We start from the raw sequence: 21326 nt of genomic DNA on the forward strand, positions 1-21326 counted from the left end.
TATATGAAAAAGCAGGAGGAAAAAAGGATATGCATTATCCCACAACCTGTGTGGGATCTCATAGCTCTGTAACCATTCTTTTTATATCCCAAGAAATAGATATGCACTTGATGACCTGAGTTGACAGCATGAGTGAATGAATCTGTAAATAAAAGGGAATTACATCCATGCTATATAATTTATGCTTTGTGAAATTCATTTTTATGTCTCCCTTGTTATAAGTATTAAGTCACCATGGTTTGCTCTGGTGTTTTGGATAATAGCTTCACACATTTCCTATTGTAATTTGAACTGTGCTAGAACAGGTTATAAGAACTCAGAGTCCTGTGCATGGCAATTTCCAATTAATAAAGTACAGAAGCTTTAGTTTTAGGGCCTAGAGCATCTACATTGGCTTCATAGATATGCTTTATGCTTTGTTCTGTTTGGGGCTGCTTTCTGAAGACTTGTTGCTCAATTATTTTTCCCTGGATAAGTGAAGCATGCTGTAATAAATGGTACCTGATGGTCTAAGGAAGAGTTCAGTGTTCAAGTGCAGTGTTCAAGATATGGATGCAAGAATCACACTTGGAGAGCTAACAGTCTAGTATATCCCTAATCCTGCTCTTACACCTTTTGACATTCTCCTGAGCAATGGGAAAAGCTTAATGTGGTAACAGCAAATTGAAAAAAATCTTGAGAGAATTCTTCAGAGGGGGGAGAAAAACCCCAGAAGAGCAACATACTTGGTACAGAGTGGAAAAAGAGAAAAATGTTTGCTTTGGTTATGTTTTCATGATGAGAGGTTTTCTGTTGTATCACTGTGAGTCTCATGTATTTTTGAGCATTAGCTGAGGTGACATCCACCTCTCTCTCCAGCTAGTTCCTGAGTCATTGTTTATTTGTATAACTGAGAAAATGTCCATCAAATGCCTCAGATGAAATTTCCAAAGCTTTGCTTCCATGGCGTTCATGTCACTCCACCATATTCTTGAAGTGGTTCTGTCCCAAATGCTCACCTCACTTTTACAAAAACACTTGCTATTATAAACCCTAAGCCTAGCAGTATCCATGCAAATTACTACCTTGATTGCATTTACCACGGTATTATGTATTATAGACAGTAAAAATGTATGTAACCAGGTTCTGAAATTATAATTGATACTATATTTTTTAAGCAAGTCTATTTGAGGAGATCAAATAAAAAAAATTTAAAAGAAAAAAAACAACAGCTAATTTCTTTAGTAAGATGCATATCAAAGCTGAAAAAAGAGGAGCAATCACAATTTCTTGGGAATTAAGTGGTGCTGCTTTTTGTTAAATGGAATTTGTTTGACAAAACCAAAACTGCAATCCATGAAACTGATTGGTAACTACACGCAGGTACTTGCTCATTAAAACTTAGTACACATAATTTTAAAATATAATTTTCTCAATTGGAAATCAATTTGTTTTAAATAAACTTAATTATGTCCACCTCCACGTTTATTTTAAAACTTTTTTCAAGCCAGATTCTTCTTTTTTTTTAATGAAGGAGTATTTGGCTCTTGGTAATTGACTCCACCTGTTAGTCCTTTCTCTCTGATAACTAGTCTTTGTCCTTGGTTCTGATGGCCTCACCTTCACTGCCTATGAAGGCAAAGGAAGGGTGAGTCTTAAACACAATCTGTGCTTGTCTTTTGATTTAAATTTACAATACTGATACCTGTTTATTTAACACTTCTCATTGACTCTTATATTGTTTATGCTTTTACTAGTTTATTTAAACATATATTTCATTGGGTTTCAGAACCCTACTCTGCCACTGCCTAGCTGTGGAACCCCTGCTGAGAGCTAATTTCCATTTTCTCCTTCTGTCCTGAATGAAATCTGACATTATTCAGGCCAGAAAATATAACTGAAAAATCTACTTTTTCCCAATGTCTCGAGCAGTGCGAGTGGCAAGGTGACACATGGTGAGTCTGGTGCCATCGGGAGTCTACTGGGAGGCTCTGAGAAAGTGTGGTTCCTGATTAGGGGTCCTGTCGTCTTACTGCTGGGAACACGAATAGCTGGAGTGGCAGAGGCATTCCTCTTAAATTTTGTGGGGTTTCTTTCATATTTATAAACAATATATTTGCAGTACTTTTTTTTAATTGACTGGTTTTAGAACTTAACTATTGATTTTCACTCTGGTTGATGAGGTTTTCTTAATTTATTTAATTGGAGCGTAATTACCACGCTGTGATGATTTTTGCCATGCATCAGTATAAATCAGCCGTAGGTATGCGTGTCTCCTCCACCTGGAAGCCTCCTCCCTCCCCACCCCATCCCCCTACACTGTCACGGAGCACAGGCTCCCGGTGCCCTGCTTCACACATCGGACTCCCACTGGTCATTTATTTCATGTATAGTAATGTATATATTTCAATGCTATTCTCACCCTCTTCTCTCACTGAGTCCAAAAGTCTGTTCTTTACATCTATGTCTCCTTTGCGGCCCTGTATGTAGGATCATCGGAGAAGGCAATGGCACCCCACTCCAGTACTCTTGACTGGAAAATCCCATGGATGGAGGAGCCTGGTGGGCTGCAGTCCATGGGGTCGCTAAGAGTCGGACACGACTGAGCGACTTCACTTTCACTTTTCACTTTCATGCATTGGAGAAGGAAATGGCAACCCACTCCAGTGTTCTTGCCTGGAGAATCCCAGGGACGGGGCAGCCTGGTGGCTACCGTCTATGGGGTCGCACAGAGTCGGACACGACTGAAGCGACTTAGCAGCAGCAGCAGCAGCATGTAGGATCACTGGTATCACCTTTCTGGATTCCATATATATGTGTTCATATATAGTATTTGTCTTTCTCTCTTTGACTTACTCTGCACTGATGAGGTTGCTGAGGTTTTAAATCTGTTACCATATCTCCCATCTCCCCTTCCTCCTTGGTCCTGATAGAATTGTCATCACTAGTTTTCTTTTCCCCATCACTATAACTTCAAGCCACATACTCAAACCACTTTGTAATCCACCAATTAAAGATAGTATCATTTGCTTCTCTGTTTGTGAAAGGAGGACATTTACCTGCAAATCTTTTCACCTCTGATTCTTGTTTAAATTTACTTTCTAACTTGTCAAAGTTGAAATATGTTTGTCTTATCCAGTATCCATAATTGACTTTAATATTTTGCATATAGATTGATTCTAAAAGTTTAAAACTAATAAAAATAAAAATTTACATGACTGTATAAAAAGCAAATGTACTTTTCTGTTGGGCCATATATTAGACTTTGATTATTTTACTTGCTGTAGTTACAACACAATGAACGACATGACTTTCAAAAGAGTACATTCCTAATACCAAGACAATATGGATCTTTTTTGACTGCTCTTTCTATTGTTGAAAATCCTGTATATTTTCAGCATGGTTTGAGTTTAAATAATGCATTTCTTATACATTTATCTCTTTTTCAACCTTAATTTTCTTTTAGGGAGAAGAAACTTAAGCCATTTGCATGTATCTTATATCTTCTAGCTTCCTACTCATATTTCCTGAACCTATTCCAATCCTACACTTTCTATTTCAGCTTCAAGACCAGCACCTTCCTTTAGCTCTAACTTATTTTCTTGTATTATGTTTTTCCTATTTTCCTCTCTTGTGCTTTCTCTTTTCATTGGCTACCACCCTAGCTAGACTGATTATACCTATATTTCTTATATCTTCACTTTTCTTATCCTTTTTTTATCTTTCACTTTCTAGTTGTTTGTTTGCTGCCTTCATTGTTGTTGTTTTGCTTGGTTCCACATTCTGAGACATTTCCCTCACCTCCTCTTTTAGTAGTGTAGTAGAATTTTTATTATTGTTCCATTATTTTATATTTTATTTCTAAGAGAACTTTCTTATTTTTGTTACCTGCTTTTCATAGTATCTTGTTCTTTTCTTAAGGGTAAAATATATTTAAAATTCTCTCTGAAGATACTTCCTAGTTTTTTTTTAAACTTTACTTAATTATACTAATGGGGCTTTCCTGGAAGCTCAGATGGTAAAGTGTCTGCCTACAATGTGGGAGACCTGGGTTCGATCCCTGGGTCGGGAAGATCCCCTGGAGAAGGAAACGGCAACCCACTCCAGTATTCTTGCCTGGAAAATCCCCTGGACTGAGGAGCCTGGTAGGCTAAAGTCCATGGGGTTGCAAAGAGTTGGACATGACTGAGCGACTTCACTTTATTATTACTTCTATTTTCTGTTCATCTTTTTGCATCCCTTATCAATCAGTATTGTAGCTTTTTTCAATAGCTTGTGGATATTTTATTGTCAGTTCCCATCTTAGATGGGGCAACAGAAGTGCTGGCTGGGAGCCCTGAGTATGGGAGTGGGGTTGACTAGCAGACTTCTTTTCCAGTGAGCATGTGGGTTCCAGCCACCATGGTGTGGTATCCACAAATGTTAGAATGAGAAGAACTTTACTCTGGACCCTGAATTCCAGTGCTACCCACAATGATACTTTTCAATCATTTATTCAATTTCATAAAAGACACACCACTCAAATTTTTGATACAGAAAGTAATTGGTTATTGATTATTCTATATGAGGATCAGGAGTAGGGAATGAAAGGCTGTTTTTTTCGCTCCCACTTCTTACTCCATGTTCTGCTGGGCTGGTGGAACTCAAGTCTGGAGCATCTCTTGATTGTTTCTGAGCAGGTCAGGGACTTTCTCATCTGTTACTCTCTATATAACCCAGACTGTGGTTTTCTCCACTATGACATCTCTTCATTTTTCTCACCCCCTGCAAACTTAGTGAAATATGTCATGTCCTAGTGACCTATCTTGTTCTCTGCATCATTGTGTATTTATGTTCCTTTATCATTATTTTCACAGTACCTCAAGAGAGATAAGATGTCATACCTGTGCTTGTTTTGCTGTTTTGGGCTAATACTATTTTAAAATTTGTGTCCAAAACCAAATTTCTGATCTTCCGAGATAGGAACATCTGGTTCTTTATTCCAATAAATTAAATTAAAAGAACCTCTGAGATCATCCTTAGCTCTCTCTCTCTCTTATGTCATATATCTGGTTCATTCAGTAAATCTTTTGGCTTCACATTAAAAATGTATCAGGAACCTAACCATTTCTCACCACCTCTATTCCAGGCACTCTGCTCTCCCTATCTCTGTTTCTATACCCTTACTTACAACTTTTCAACAGAGGAACCAGAACAATCCTGTCAAAATGTCACCCCAAATCCATCCCTTGCTCAAAACAATGTAATAGATACTTGTGTCATTAGAGTAAAATCATTCTCAGAGTGGCCACCTACCGCTATTTGGGTCACTTGCCGACACATCCAGCCTCTCCCTCTGCTCTCTCCCTGCTCATCATTCCCTCCACCAATGTGCTGGCTCATACCTGCCTCAGCACCACTCTCCTCTGTGATGACCACTTGACACACTCCATCATTTGCAATGTCTCCCTCATAGATCATCGTATCTTAGTGTGACTATGGCTGATGAACTGATTTATTTATTTATTTTATGACTCCATTTCATAGTCATTATTACCTTATTAGTTTTACCTCTGTATTATGTGCTTGTGTGTTTAGTGAAATATGTACTTATCACAGTCTGTGTTCAAATACTATTATACAATTTCAGGTAAAATGTGAGAACTTTACAACAGCATATTTCAATTTTCTCTTTCTATGCTTCAGACTATTGTTGGCACACGTTTAGTTCTAAATTTAAAATATACTACACAACATACTGCTATTATTTTCATATAGATTAAAAAAACTTTATTGAGATATAATTCATCCATCTAAAGTGTGAAATTCAGTTGTTTTTTTTTCTTTCTTTTTTTTAAATTAATTTATTTTAATTGGAGGCTAATTACTTTACAATATTGTATTGGTTTTGCCATATATCAACATGAATCCACCACAGGTGTACATGTTTCCCATCCTGAACCCCCCTCCCACCTCCCTCCCCATACCATCCCTCTGGGTCATCCCAGTGCACCAGCCCCAAGCATCCTATATCCTGCATTGAACCTGGACTGGTGATTCGTTTCTTATGTATCCCCCCAAATGCTTCCTATCTCCCTTCTCTGCTTTATTCCTTCCTAGCTCCTATTACCATCTTATTTATTTTGTTTATCATCACCCTACCCCCACCATTAAGTAAGCTTCATGAAGACAATCATTTTTGTTTATTTTATCCCCAGCACTCAAAACTGTGGCTGGTACAGAGTAGGCAATGAAGTATTTGTTGAGTGAATGATTATTATTATATAACCAATATATTAAAATGTAATTTTCAAAAAAAACTTATTCTTAAGGGCAGCCTATTCCTTGGGAGCATTTGATGCATTGGAAAGATAAACATAACAACCGATATTAAGGCAGTAGATGAAACAGATCAACCTGCCACTTTCAAAGGGTGTCAGGTATTTTTCCATAGTAATTAAGCATGGAAGCCAAGTTTTCTTAAATTTCTTCTTCCTTTCCAAAAATTATAGTTTTTTTAAAAAGTATTTTTGTGTCTTCTTTAAAGCTAGATACACAGGAAATACAATCAGGGCTTTCTCAGCTGCCAGAGAGGCAGAGGAATAAGGAGGAAGCAGCTTATTTCTGTTTTATTGGGTGACTGGAAAGAAAGGGAAGATGCTGCTGCTTAATCAGTTTCTGACTTCTTTCCTGGGGAAAAGCAGACTTGCATTCACAGTAGCCCACAGTCTGAAATCATGATTATTTCTGAGTCCTGGCATATATATCCTCCCTTAAGTTGGGCATTGATTCCTCTTTGTGGCACCCTTGAATCCTGCCTGGCTCAAAAGAAGCTCTCCTGGGGAAGGTGGGTAGGTATATTTTCTGCCACAACCAACAGAATAGCAATTGGTTGTTCTTATCTGGATGTAAGAAGAGATTAATTTCTGAATTGCCTTTTTTTCTTCTTCCTTTTTTAAAACGAATGCTTTTTTTTGGGGGGGGGGTGACTTTGAACTTTTAAACCTTTATATGGATGTTCCAGACAGGTGACATTTTCACAATTTAAAAGTTTAAAATATATATCCTTTATCTGCCCCATAATCATCTGAAATTCAAGTGCAGAATGTGGGGTGGATCTCATTTTCCAAAAAAGAACATCCACGACTATCAAACCCTAAGACTAACAGAGAAATATATGGACATGGTAAGAACTTGGGCCTTATTTATGATTGGATGAAGGAATATCCTAAGATGATATAGGTATGTCTTATTAATATGAGAAAGTGAGAATGCCAGTGAATGAAGATCTCATGAAACACAATAACCAAGAGGGCTAACTTTTCACATGTGTAAAAAGCAATATATATTCAATACAGTCATATTTTTGGCATATATATTCTACCTCCAAGGAGATCAGCACAGTTTTCCATTATGTTCCAAAGTATATTGCCGAAAAGAATATATGGTACCTTATTCTCTTTTTCTTCATCATTTTTTGTTTAAAAAGTCAAACTTACAGCCATTGTTCATCCACCATAAGTTGGTGCTAAATTCAAAATGAAAGTGAGATAAACTTAATTGTGTACAGAATACCTGTTAGTGTTTGAAAATTCTTATCTCAACATATATGTCCCCAGAATAAAAAGAAATATATGAACTTCATGTCTCTTGAGGTTATTTTTAAATATCTATACTATTAATTTGGAGGGAAGTCTAAGAAAAGTGGAAAGTTTTTGAGGAATCAAGTTCTGTATCAGGAGTGGTCAGAGGACTGAGACAGGACCATTCACTAGTCCCTCTTTCCCCTTTCTATTTCATTTAGTAGACTATAATTTCTTTTTCTTAAAAAGCGCCCCTTTTGTGGCACAATCTCTTATTCCCTTCCCTTAACCATCTCAATTATTTGGCCAGTTGAAGATATTTTTCCTTTTCTTCAGAAAAACGTGGTAACTGATGGGTAGAGGAGGAGGAGGACAATAAATGATTCTGGGTTGTGCTTGGAAGGATGAAGAAGGTGGAAGCCATTGGGCATCCTGGCAGACCTTGGAAGAGGCCCGTGTTCAGAGCAAGAAATCTGGAATAACTAGTTCAAGGGCCTCAATATTTTCAACTCAAAAACAAGGGGATTAGAGCACATGATGTTCAAAGCCACTAGAGCTCTATAATATTCCATGAGCTATTAACTGTTTTCAAGGACCCATCAGCTTTTTTCTTCCTTTCTTGGTCCTTCCGTTCCTGCACTCTGTCCTGTTTTCCTTTCTTCTTTCCTTTTTTAAACGTCCTCCTCTGCCCCCGCAGAAGACACATTTATTGGGTACCTATTATCAATTGAGACTAAGATAGATCTTGGGAACACAAATGACTAAACTATATTTTCTGACTTTGAGCAGCTCACAAATCCAGAATAGGGTGTCAGACATAGTGACAGATAATTATAGTGTGATAAATGCAATGGAAAATAGGCATGGGATGATCAAAGAAAAGGAAGAAACTCAGTTATTCATGGAAATCATGGGACAGAGGAGAGGCAGGTGAGTTGTATATACGATGAGTCCCTAAAGGAGGCTTGGAAATTCTGCTGATGGACAGAGTGGAGAAAGGATATCTAGGAAAGCACGTAAGTCCGAAGGCACTGGTTATGAAGGCAGGAGGAATCGCAAGTGGTTAGGAACTGCTGAGGCGGAATGGTGCTGGGTCCAGGTGGTGATTTGGCAGCTCCTAAGGGCACAGGCTATGCTTGTTTTCACCACTGGCAACTCCCTAGTGCTTGGCACATGCTAGGCCTTCAGAGAATATTTACTCACTAAATGAATGACAATGACATAGACAGAAAACTTCATTTTCTAGGTAATAATGCCACAGAAATGATTTGAAGTCTGATCAGGTTTGAGGCTTTTTAAGGATCATTGCTAACAGATAGACACGCAGAGTTGGAGAACAAGGAGAGAATTCTAGAAAAGGAGGTAGAAGGTAGTTACAGAGAAGACCTGTCATGGACTTGAACAAGATGGGAGAGGGTAGCAGGATGAGGAAGGAGAGGTGGGAGCTAATTAGGAAACTCAGAGAGCTTGCAACATATTTGGATGGAGGGTAATCAACTGGTGTGGATGAAGTTAAGGCAAGCTGCCAGATGATACTTCCCAAATGAGTGAACTAGACTCTCTATGATATTCATACCTGCTCAAGTAACAGGTGTTACCCCCAAATTCTAAAATATACCCTGAAGGCTGATGTCAGTATATAAAACATTTTTTTGGAGAGCTCATCTATTTTGTGACAGCTACTTCAATAGCTAACATTTGTGTGTGTGTGTGAATTGCTCTATTTCTTTTTTTTTAATTTTATTTTATTTTTAAACTGTACAAAGTTGTATTAGTTTTGCCAAATATCAAAATGAATCCGCCACAGGTATACATGTGTTCCCCATCCTGAACCCTCCTCTCTCCTCCCTCCCCATACCATCCCTCACCAGGTTCAATGCACGATAATAGCTAACATTTTAACAGAGATCCTCTATTAAACTTTTTCTTTTTTTTTTTGCATGAGTGAGTTAACATTTAAAAAACTAACTCAAACAGTTTGGAAAATTGGCAATATCCATCTAAGCTTTGGGCTTCCCTAGTGGCTCAGATGGTAAAGAATCTGCCTGTAATGCAAGAGACTCGGGTTTGATCACTGGGTTGAGAAAAATCCCCCGGAGAAGGGAATGGTTACCCTCTCCAGTATTCATGCCAAAGCTGAATCCTGTCTCTTGGGGTGATGGGCTATCTCGCTATCATAATGCACTGAACAAGGATCTGGGATAGGAACTGGGCAGGTGGATGAGTGTCCAGGGACCCAGCCATGGAAAGGGACCTGAACCCAGAGGAAGACATGCAGAAAATAATTTTAGATTTCTTAATCCAAATAGAGAAGGCTTCACCTCTGCTGCCTTTGCACACAGAGATTCTTCACTAATCATAAGACAGATTCCATTTCTTATTGAAACTTTTTGATGAAGAGAGGTTTCCCACTGGATCCTTGAGACTTGATAGCAAACACCAACATATTGCAATCCTGTGAATCCTGCCCCTGGTTCAGAGCAATCTGTTTTCCAACCCACACAATGGTGTTTAGGCTGCATGACTTCAGGAAGAAGCACAATTAGATGCCTCTGTGTCGCCTCCCACCTCAAAGGAAAGCAGAATATTAGAAAGAGGCACTAGAATTGGGCAGGAAGAAGAAAATTATTTTATGTTCAGACTCTTTGACCAATGGAAAAATTTGCATGGACCTGATAAATGGTTAACTTGTTCACATGATATAGATTTTTGGGTTGATTAAATGATCTGTCTTTTGCAGTCCATATTAACTTTACCAGTAAGATCATTTTTAAATATAATTTTATTTCAATTATTTATTTTGGCTGCACTGGGTCTTCATTGCAGCACCTGGCTTCTCTAGTTGCAGTGTGCAGGCTCAGTAGTTGTGACCAATGGGCTTAGTTACTCTGCAGGATGTGAGATCTTAGTTCTCTGACCAAGGATTCAACCTAGATTCCCTGCACTCGAAGCGTGCAGTCTTAACCACTGGACCACTAGCAAAGTCCTCACCAGTCAGCTCTTTAAAGAAATTCACCAACTGGTGCAGAAAAAGCTTTGAGGATTTAAAAGTTACTTAGGATACTTACTTACTTATGCTTAGCTACTGACTTCTATTCCCTTTGTCACCGAGAAAACAGAGGCAACCAGAAAACCTCCATCATTCCCTCTACCACAAGGACCGCCTACCAGCATCTCTACTGATGGACTCCACTTTTCCTCCTCTTATCAGTTAAGTGTCCTTGCTCCTGTCTGAGCCCAGTCCCTCTATTTGTGAACTAAGACAGATTCCACATTTTTTTTTTTTTTAACAAAGGACCAGAGAGTAAATATTTTAGGCTTTGTACTCCATATGGTTTATGTCATAATGACTCAACTATGTCTAGAGAAAGCAGCCATAGATAATATGTAAATAAATGGGTTTGTTGTGTTTCAATAAAACTATATGAAAACAAGTGATAGGTCAGGCTTGACCTCAGGCTGTACTTTCCTGAATGCTATACTAGGTCCTGCCACACTTGCCTACTTAAGGACACGCTCCAGCAGTTCTCCAACTCTCTTGTATTCTTTACCCTCCACAGGATCATTGCCACCAGCAGACATGCATGTTGTGGTTTCTCCCATCTTAAAACTATCTCTTGATCTTGCTCCCCTCTTCCAGCAATCTTTTCATCTTTCCCCTGCCTTTTACATCAAAACTTCCCACAAGAACAATCTCTTTTGTCTTCTTCATTTCTCTCCACTGATTCCTGAGCTGCTGCTGCCAAGTCGCTTCAGTCGTGTCTGACTCTGTGCGACCCCATAGAGGGCAGCCCACCAGGCTCCTCCATCCCTGGGATTCTCCAGGCAAGATTACTGAAGTGGGTTGCCATTTCCTTCTCCAAGGCATGCATGCTTGCTAAGTTGCTTCAGTCGTTTCCGACTCTGTGCGGCCCTATGGACAGCAGCCCACCGGGCTCCTCTGCCCACGGGATTTTCTAGGCAAAAATATTGGAGTGGGTTGCCATTTCCTTCTGCAGAGCCCACTCCAATAGACTTTTGATTCCATTATTCCACAAAGTTGCTCTAATCAAGGTCACCAGTGACCTCCATACCCTTGAATCTGACAGTCAGTTGTCAGCCTTCATCTTACTTGACCTGAGAGCAATAGCTGGCCCTGTTGATCACTCTCTTCTTGAAACACTGTCTTCCCCTGACTTCCAAACTCACAGACTTGCCTCACTGCCAGACCATTGACCACTCCTTGTCAGACTGCTTCTTCTGATTCTCTCTTATCCCCTCAATCTCTTCAAGTTGGCATATCAGTGACTCAGGCCTTGAACATTTTCTCTATCTACAGTTGCGTTCCGGCTGATCTCATCCTGGCTCATTAAATACTATCTATAACAGGATGACTTCCAAAATTGATGCATTCAATGCCAGGCTCATATATTTAACTGCCTACTCAACATGTCTGCTTGGGTATCTAATAATAATCTCAAACCAAACATAATCAAAGCTGAACCCTTGCTGTACACCACCAAATGTGCTCTACTTTAAATTCTCCCTTTGGAGTACGTGGTACTTCCATCCTTTCTGTCTGTTGGGTCAAAAGTCTAACATCATTCTTTATTCTTCTCTTTTTCTTACATGCAACATACAATCACAATTGTTCATGCTCTTGATGGTATCCTTAAGTAGATGTAGATACAGATACTCAGATTCCCTTCTTATCTCTACAAGCTCCCTCTTCCTTCAAGACACTAACAATCTAATTAAAATATTTCTATAGCTTCTTAACTGATCTTCCTGCTTCCATTATTGCCTCTTCCCTTGCCGTCAATCATTGACTGAAGAGTTGTCAGATCATGTCTATCACCTGCTCCAAACCCTCCAGTGGCTTCCATATCCCTCAAAATAAAGTCCTTCAAAAGCCTACACCACAAAACAAGAAATCAACTTCTATTGCCTTTACTAATTTCCTTTGCTGGTACCTCCAACTTTGCCAGGAGTCCTGTATTAATACCTGTGTGTGGAGTGTGTGGAGGACTGTTGGGAGTTAACAGTGGAGGGTAAAGGGAAGGATGATGATACCCTCCATCTCTCTGTAGCTCTGAGGAGGAATCAGGGCATCCCAGAGAGGGGGGCTGAAGTCAGGGACAACAAACACAGATGTGCTCATTGGTCCTCAAGGCAGTAGGAGATGCAGGAAGAAGTGTGAGACTCAGAGGACAGAGGTGAAACAAACCCCCTATTTTCCAAGTCTATTAAAGGGAGGTATCCTTTGAGGGAGCAGAGAGATCTGATCCTTAGGACACACAGGGTTGGCAAATTGTGCTGCACATCAAGAAGAATACTGTTGTTTAACTACAAAAGATACCACTTGTGTAGTCCAACCACAGAGGGAAAAATTTAAAGACACAGTTTTCTCCCCAATCCATCTTTGAAAGGAGTTACTTTGTCTAAAAAAATAAATAAAAAATTAAATCCCAAGTGATTTATGTAAGAAATAAAGCATGAAAATCTGGAAAAATATATTTAGGAAAGTTGAAGTCCTGGTTCTGACAAAAAAAATTAATTAACTGAACAGATTTCTCAGGAATCGATGATACTGTTGCAGTTGAGCAACTTCCTTCAGATTTTTGCCTTCTCTGAGCACTCCATCAAGAAATACTCCCCTTCCTCCACCATCACACACTCTTCTTCTGCTTTATCCCTCCACACAGACCTCCATCTGACCCACAATCAGTGTGCTTCATCATCACAATTTCTCTATTTTCTACAGAATGCTGTGTCCCTGACACTGGCACCGAGAAGGCACCTGGCAAATGCGTGTTGAATGAATGAATGAGTCCGAATCCCTTTGTCCACAATTTCTTCCAGAGACATCTGACTTTCAGAGAAGCTCAGGTTCCTGTTGGGCGTGCTATACAATGAGGTAAACTGTCTCCTTCGGTGCGGCCACTACACAAGGTACCATGTACGTTGGCTCCCGAGACGAAATAGAAGGTGTGATGTTATGAGACAGTACTGACAATTACAAGGGTGGAAATTAAGTTTTCAGAGCACATGGTGTTTGCAAATCTAAACCTTCTGGATGAGCAATTTCAATGGGGGAAAAATACCCTACAGAATATCACAGTCAGGGAAGGCAAAACATATTCTGTAGCTTCATTAATTATACCAGGCAAGTAGCTGCTGGAAAAATGTTTATAGATGTAGTTCTGACAGGGAATACTACAGGGCTTGCTAATCACAATCTCTAAAGGAAATTAATGAGCAGAAGACCACAGAGAGGAGAAAATTAAAATGTTTAGAACATAAGTGCACAAAGGTTTATTGTGACATAAAATATGCAGATTGGTTTGTAATATGAAATCTATATTCACTCATAGGAAAAGCCTCCCTGTAAGTTACTGTCATGTAGTAAATCCTTCTGACTGAGAGTTAATGAATATTATAAATTGGTCATTTTACTAAGAACTGAATATGATTGTGTTCTAGCAGTGATATTTTAAAATTATTATAGAAATATTTAGTATTTATTTATCTATGTTCATTCATCCATCCAATCATACATACATATACTGAGAAGTGAAGTGTATACACTCAACTGATTACCAGCTGGTACCGGAATAAGAATGATTGCAAAGCAAGTACAATGCGGCCACACAGACAGTGTTTCACCGAACTGAAGTCTCTCCAAGCACAAATTATACCATAGACGTAAACGGGTGACTTAGTACTTGAAGATATAAAATAGATTGAGTTTGTAAAACAGCCTCTAAAAAGTAGCTTCTCAAGACTTCAGAGTATCAAAACTAGATAGTATTTTATTCATTCCATTGTAAGAATTAAAGTTGCTATTATGCAACTTTTGGAAATAAACCTCTACCATATTCGGTAATTGATGCTTTAGAACTCTTGAGAATCCCTTGTACTGCAAGGAGATCACACCAATCAAACCTAAAGGAAATCAACTCTGAATATTCATTGGAATGACTGATGTTGAAGCTGAAGCTCTAATACTTTGGCCACCTGATGCGAAGAGCTGACTCATTAGAAAAGACCCTGATGCTGAGAAAGATTGAAGGCAGAGAAGAAGAGGATGACAAGGATGAGATGGTTGGATGGCATCACCGACTCAATGGACATTAGCCTGAGCAAACTCTGGGAGATGGTGAAGGACAGGGAAGCCTGGCATGCTGCAGTCCATGGGGTTGGGGTTGCAAAGAGTAGGACATGACTGGAGCGACTGAACAACAACAAATAATCACTAATAAATTAGAGGTCAGGACATATTATTTGGTGTATGTAGCTCAGAAAAATATCAGAGCACTGAAGGTCAAAAAATTATAGATCATAATGCTCAGACAATGAACACTGGCCTGACATGACCCCATAGTTGTCATCCATGAGGTGAGAAGCTATATAAGGCCACAGATATGACATTCAGATTTCAACTTTTACTTAGATTCATATACTTTTTTTGCCACTTAATTTATTTTTTAACTGAAGGATAATTGCTTTGCAGAGTTTTGTTGTTTTCTGTCAAACATCAACAATAATCAGCCATAGTTACAGCCATGTCCCCTCTTGAAAGAAACTGTATGTAGGGTTAGGATCAACATTGAAAGTGAAAGTGAAAGTCCCTCAGTCATGTCCAACTCTTTGTGACCCCATGGACTATATGGTCCATGGAATTCTCCAGGCCAGAACACTGGAGTGGGTAGCCTTTCCCTTCTCCAGGGGATCTTCCCAACCCAGGGATTGAACCCAGGTGTCCCGCACTGCAGGCGGATTCTTTACCAGCTGAGCCACAAAGGAAGCCCAAGAATACTGGAGTGGATAGCCTATGCCTTCCCAGTGGATCTCCCCAACCCAGGAATCAATCCGGGGTCTTCTGCATTGCAGGCGGATTCTTTACCAGCTGAATTACCAAGGAAGCCCCAGGACCATCATTAGTATCTTACAAACTATAATCATGGAAAAAGAAACCTTTCCCTTCAATATGTTCATTTCAAGCTCTTTTAATGGCAATTGAATAGTTTTAGAGAAATCATCAAATTACTTGAGTCCAAGTTGCCCAGAAGTTCATAGCTTCTTGTTTGATATACCCTGCCTTTCTTCTGATTATTTCTGTATTCGTCTGAAAGGCCCACTATCTTAGTAAATTAGAAACTCTTTAATGAAGAATCCTTATCTAATTCATCTTTCTAGTACATGGCTGAATAAATATTTTTTATTATTTTTTATTTAAATTTTTAAGAATTTTTCATCCTTTCTCATACTAATTGAGCAGTTACTATGTACATAATCATGGATTAGGTGCTGCCCATTGTAAAATAAATTGAATAGGTATTGAAAATGTCTGCCTTTGAGGAGACAGATGGAAAGAAGAAGGTAAGGCTAAGAGAAAATAAGTTGGGATAAGATGTTTAGATGAAATGGAATGTGGTTTCATCTATATTTTCTTTTGAAAAGAAATGATATCAAATGCCTAATTTCTAACGAAAAAATCCATAATTTTAAGTCAACGCCATTATTTGAAAGTATTTGAATCACACTTCTAATTGGCAGCGAGTTGATTTATAGATGGAATTTTAACACAAGATAAATATGATGAAAACTCAAAGTCTTTCAAAGGAATCAGGATAATATCATACGAATTCAGATTGAGGTGATCAGCTTCAAAGGTTTCAATCCACCATACCTTGGCCACTTCTTCTTGGAAAGCCACGAGGTTCAAATGGGAGATGTTCACTAAGTCAGGCCCATACACCACTGTGATCATGCGATGTTCCAGGCGCCCAATGTTCCCCACATCCAGAAGTTCACGTAATTTAGGGTCCTGGATAATAAACAAAGATGAAAAAATTAGTTAGCTAGAGATCCCAACATGGCAGCATAATTTCAGAAGAATTAGAGCTAGAATGCCCCCAAAACAAAGTTTCCTTTTATTCTTTGATTTTTTTAATTTTAAAATTTTTATTGAAGCACAGTTGATTGACAATGTTGTGTTAGTTTCAGGTGTATAGTAAAGTGATTTGGTTTATATATATATATATATATATATATATATATATGTAAAGCTTCCCTATGTAATATAACATTTTGGAGAAGGAAATGGCAACCCACTCCAGTGTTCTTGCCTGGAGAATCCCAGGGACGGGACCGGGCCTCGTGGGCTGCCGTCTCTGGGGTCGCACAGAGTTGGACACGACTAAAACGACTTAGCAGCAGCAGCAGAGACAGAGAGGGAGAGGGCAATGGCACCCGACTCCAGTACTCTTGCCTGGAAAGTCCCATGGATGGAGCGGCCTGGTAGGCTGCAGTCCATGGGGTCGCAAAGAGTCGGACACGACTGAGCGACTTCACTTTCACTTTTCACTTTCATGCATTGGAGAAGGAAATGGCAACCCACTCCAGTGTTCTTGCCTGGAGAATCCCAGGGACGGGGGAGCCTGGTAGGCTGCTGTCTATGGGGTCGCACAGAGTCGGACACAACTGAAGCAACTTAGCAGCAGCAGCAGCAGCAGAGACAGAGAGCGGAGAAGGCGATGGCACCCCACTCCAGTGTTCTTGCCTGGAAAATCCCATGGACAGAGGAGCCTGGTGGGCTGCCGTCCATGGGTCGCACAGAGTCGGACACGACTGAAACGACTTAGCTTAGCAAAGCTTCCCTGGTGGCTCAGACAGTAAAGAATCTGCCTGTAATGCAGAAGACCTAGGTTCATTTCCCGGGTCAGGAAGATCCCTTGAAGAAGGAAATGGCTACCCACTCTAGTATTCTTGCCTGGAGAATTCCATGGGCAGAGAAGCCTGATGGGCTACAGTCCATGGGTTGCAAACAGTCAGACATGACTGAGCGACTAACACTTTCACTTTTCATATGAATATATTCTTTTCCAGATTTTTTTTCCCTCATAGATTATTACAGGATATCTAGTGTGTATATGTTAATCCCAAGCTCCTAATTTATCCTTCCTCCCTCCTTTCTTCTTTGGTAACCATGTTTGTTTTCTATGACTGTGTTGTAAACAAGTTCTTTTGTATCATATTTTTAGATTCCACATATAGCAATATCATATGATGCTTGTCTTTCTCTGTGTGGCTTACTTCACTTAGTATGATAATCTCAGGACAAAGTTGCCTTTTATTCTTAATAGAAATTGGTATGACTTGAAGTCTCTCACCCCAGAAAAGCCCAGAGAGGTGAAACAACTTGCCCAAAGGTTGTGGAGAAAGGATTTCTGGATCAAGATTTATGATACTCATGGTATCATGGTAAGTGAAAGAAGTCAGAAAGAGAAAGACAAATACCGCATGATATCACTTACCTGTAATCTAAAAGTTCTGAAATCATAGTAAGAGAGATTATAGAGTGGTGGTTATCAGGAACTGGAGGATGGGAAAAAATGGGAAGATGTTGGTCAAAGGGTATAAATTTCCAGATATAAGGTGTGAACATCTATTGTCCAGCATGTGATTATAATTAATATTGATAATGTTATATTACATACTTGAAAAATAGGAGGGGAGTAGATCTTAAATGCTCTTACCAGAAGAAAAGAAGTGATAATTATGTGAGGTGATGGAGGTGTTAGCTAACACTCTGCTGGCAACCATTTTGCAATATGTAAGTGTAACAAACCAACATGCTGTGAACGTAAGCTTCCAAGGTGATGTCAGTTATATTTCAATAGAACTGGAAGGAAGACGTCTGCAGTGAAGATCATTCTGTCATTCAGTAACACATTTTTATGTGTCACAATTCTCCCTCGATTTCCTCCAATCAACCCATGAATTGAAATGCAAAAATCTCATCCCTCTCCTCATGGACACATTTTAAATGAAAAAGGTGGTTCTGGCAGAATCAAAGCATAGCAATGCCATCTAGGGCTGGGTCAGGAAATTAGCTGAGGGTGCAGCGCGGGCCACCTCCAGCATCAGCAATGGAGAAAGCGTGGCTGTGAGATGCAGCAAGATGCCAGCACAGGCGACTGCTGCTGTTCAGCTGCTCAGTCTTGTCTGACTTTTTGTGACCCCATGGACTGCAGCACACCAGGCTTCCCTGTCCTTCACCATCTCCTGGAGCTTGCTCAAACTCATGTCCATTGAGTCAGTGATGCCAGCCAACCATCTCGACCTTTGTTATCTCCTTCTCCTCCTGTCTTCTATCTTTCCAAGCACCAGGGTCTTTTCTAGTGAGTTGGTTCTTCACATCAGGTGACCAAAGTATTGGAGTTTCAGCTTCAGCATCAGTCATTCCACTGAACACCCAGGACCGATCTCCTTTAGGATGGACTGGTTGGATCCCCTTGCAGTCCAAGGGACTCTCGAGAGTCTTCTCCAACACCACAGTTCAAAAGCATCAATTCTTTGGTTCTCAGGCTACTTGATGGTCCAACTCTCACTTCCATAAACGAGATGGACTTTTGTTAGCAAAGTAATGTCTCTGCTTTTTAGTGCTCTCTCTAGGTTTGTCACAGCTTTTCTTCCAAGGAGCAAGTGTCTTTTGATTTCATGGCTTCAGTCACCATCTGCAGTGATTTTGGAGCCCCCCAAAATAAAGTCTGTCACTGTTTCCATTGTTTCCCCTTGTATTTTCCGTGAAGTGATGGGACTGGATGCCATGGTCTTAGTTTTCTGAATGTTGAGTTTGAAGCCAGCTTTTTCACTCTTCTCTTTCACTTTCATCAAGAGGCTCTTTAGTTCCTCTTTGCTTTCTGTCATAAGGGTAGTATCATCTGCATATCTGAGATTAGTGATATTTCCCCTGGCAATCTTGATTCCAGCTTCTACATATCCAGCCCAGCAATTTGCATGATGTACTTTGCATATACATTAAATAAGCAGTGTGACAATATACATCCTTGATGTACTCCTTTCTCAACTTGGAACCAGTCCATTGTTCCATGTCCAGTTCTAATTGTTGCTTCATGACCTGCATACAGGTTTCTCAGGAGGCAGGTGAGGTGGTCTGGTATTCCCAAATCTTTAAGAATTTTCCAAAGCTTGTTGTGATCCATGTAGTCAAAGGCTTCAGTATATAGTCAGTGAAGCAGAAGTAGATGTTTTTTCTGGAATTCTCTTGCTTCTTCTATGATCCAACGGATGTTGGCAATTTGATCTCTGGTTCCTCTGCTTTTTCTGAATCCAGCTCAAACAACTGGAAATTCTTGACTCACATACTGTTGAAGATGTGAGAGAATTTTGAGCACTACTTTGCTAGCATGTGAGATGAATGCAATTGTGCAGCCGTTTGAACATTCTTTGGCATTGCTCCTCTTTGAAGTTGAAATGAAAACGGACATTTTCTAGTCCTGTGGCCCCTGCTGAGTTTTCCAAATTTGCTGGCATACTGAGTGCAGCACTTTAACAGTATCATCTTTTAGGATTTGAAATAGCTTAGCTGGAATTCCATCACCTCCACTAGCTTTGTTCTTAGTGATGTTTCCTAAGGTCCACTTGACTTTGCACTCCAGGATGTCTGGCTCTAGGTGAGTGATCAGACCATCATGGTTATATTGGTCATTAAGATCTTTTCTGTATAGTTCTTCTGTGTATTCTTGCCACCTCTTCTTAATATCTTCTGCTTCTGTCAGGTCCATACCATTTCTGTCCTTTATTGTGCCCATCTTTGCATGAAATGTTCCTTTGGTATCTCTATTCTAGTCTCACAAATACTGGGATTTGGACATAGAGAAATTCTGCAGTCTTTGCAGAGCAGATGTTCTTTAGGAAATCAGAAGCATGTATCTTTTGGAGACCTAGACAGGCTGGGAAAAGGATGTTTCCAAAGTTTCTGAATTCATAATAAAATCTACCATAGTGCTCTGTTGGTTTGGCTGAATTTATTTTCCTTTCATAAGACAGGTCCTGAAGAAAATGAGAGGGTCATGCAGAAAACTAGCCTCAAATGAATCACTTAGCAAATTTGCAGCCAGCTTCTGAGCAAGGAATAACTTACATTCTTATTTATTTAACTACATGCTGGATCAACACAGCTTAATGACTTAGGCTGGCTATTCTGATCTCCCTTCTGAGGTTTTTATACACAGTACCCTTGTAAAGAAATAGAGAACTAGAAAAAACAAACAAACAAACAAACAAAAAAGAAGAAAGTACTATCTTTCTAGCTGAGCTATTTTATTTGGTGACATTAATTCTCCCTTTACTTAATAAACATTCTCCTCTGTTTGGCTGTATGAAGAGGAACCCTTTCAGGTAAGTTAGGAAGACAGAAAATCTCATTTCAAAGCTGCACTCAATATAACAGAAACTTCAATTTAACTAACACATTGATAATTTGTTAAGAACGTCAGGTTTCTGTGAAAGATCAAACGCTATCACAAAAACGTAATTTGCATGACCTAGAAAAGGAAAGGAATACAGTAAAAAAATACTGAACAAACAATCATAGCAAGAGGGGAAATTTTTATCATTTTACCATTAATGAAAAATTAAGGAAAAACGTTCAGGAAGAATGAACTTTTTCTGAAGGCTGATTAAAGAACGATACCAGCTGTTGTGTGAAACAATTAACTGCATCCCAGGTTTTGAACACCACTGAGGCAAGGTTCAGAGAGAAAGCACATTGATCAGTACTTAAATTTTTTTGGTGTACTTGAAGAAAATTATAATCCTCAGAAACCACCTGAAACTTGTAATTATAAAGCTCTAGTGATTATAGAGTTCATTGATATCCTTATTTCTACATTGAATGGGACGATTTGGGGGAAATGAAAAGGCTCTCTGACTTTGTACCGTTCCTTCCTTCCAGTGAGAGCCACGTGATCCATCCTCTGGCTCTTTTCTCTCTCA

At 39.5% G+C, this 21326-nt stretch overlaps 1 protein-coding gene across 6 annotated transcripts in view; it reads right to left on the reverse strand.

Annotated features, from left to right (window-relative positions):
• The window catches only part of PLCB1 (phospholipase C beta 1), an 849858-nt gene that overhangs the window by 282165 nt on the left and 546367 nt on the right, over positions 1 to 21326 (reverse strand). For all 6 annotated transcript variants that reach the window (XM_025264704.3, XM_025264705.3, XM_044928314.2 and 3 more), the window contains exon 4: positions 16213 to 16350. In XM_025264704.3, coding sequence (XP_025120489.1) covers positions 16213 to 16350 — 138 coding nt within the window. The remainder of the gene's footprint in view (positions 1 to 16212; positions 16351 to 21326) is intronic.

The sequence above is a fragment of the Bubalus bubalis genome, chromosome 14, assembly GCF_019923935.1.
Source record: "Bubalus bubalis isolate 160015118507 breed Murrah chromosome 14, NDDB_SH_1, whole genome shotgun sequence".
NCBI lineage: Eukaryota > Metazoa > Chordata > Mammalia > Artiodactyla > Bovidae > Bubalus > Bubalus bubalis.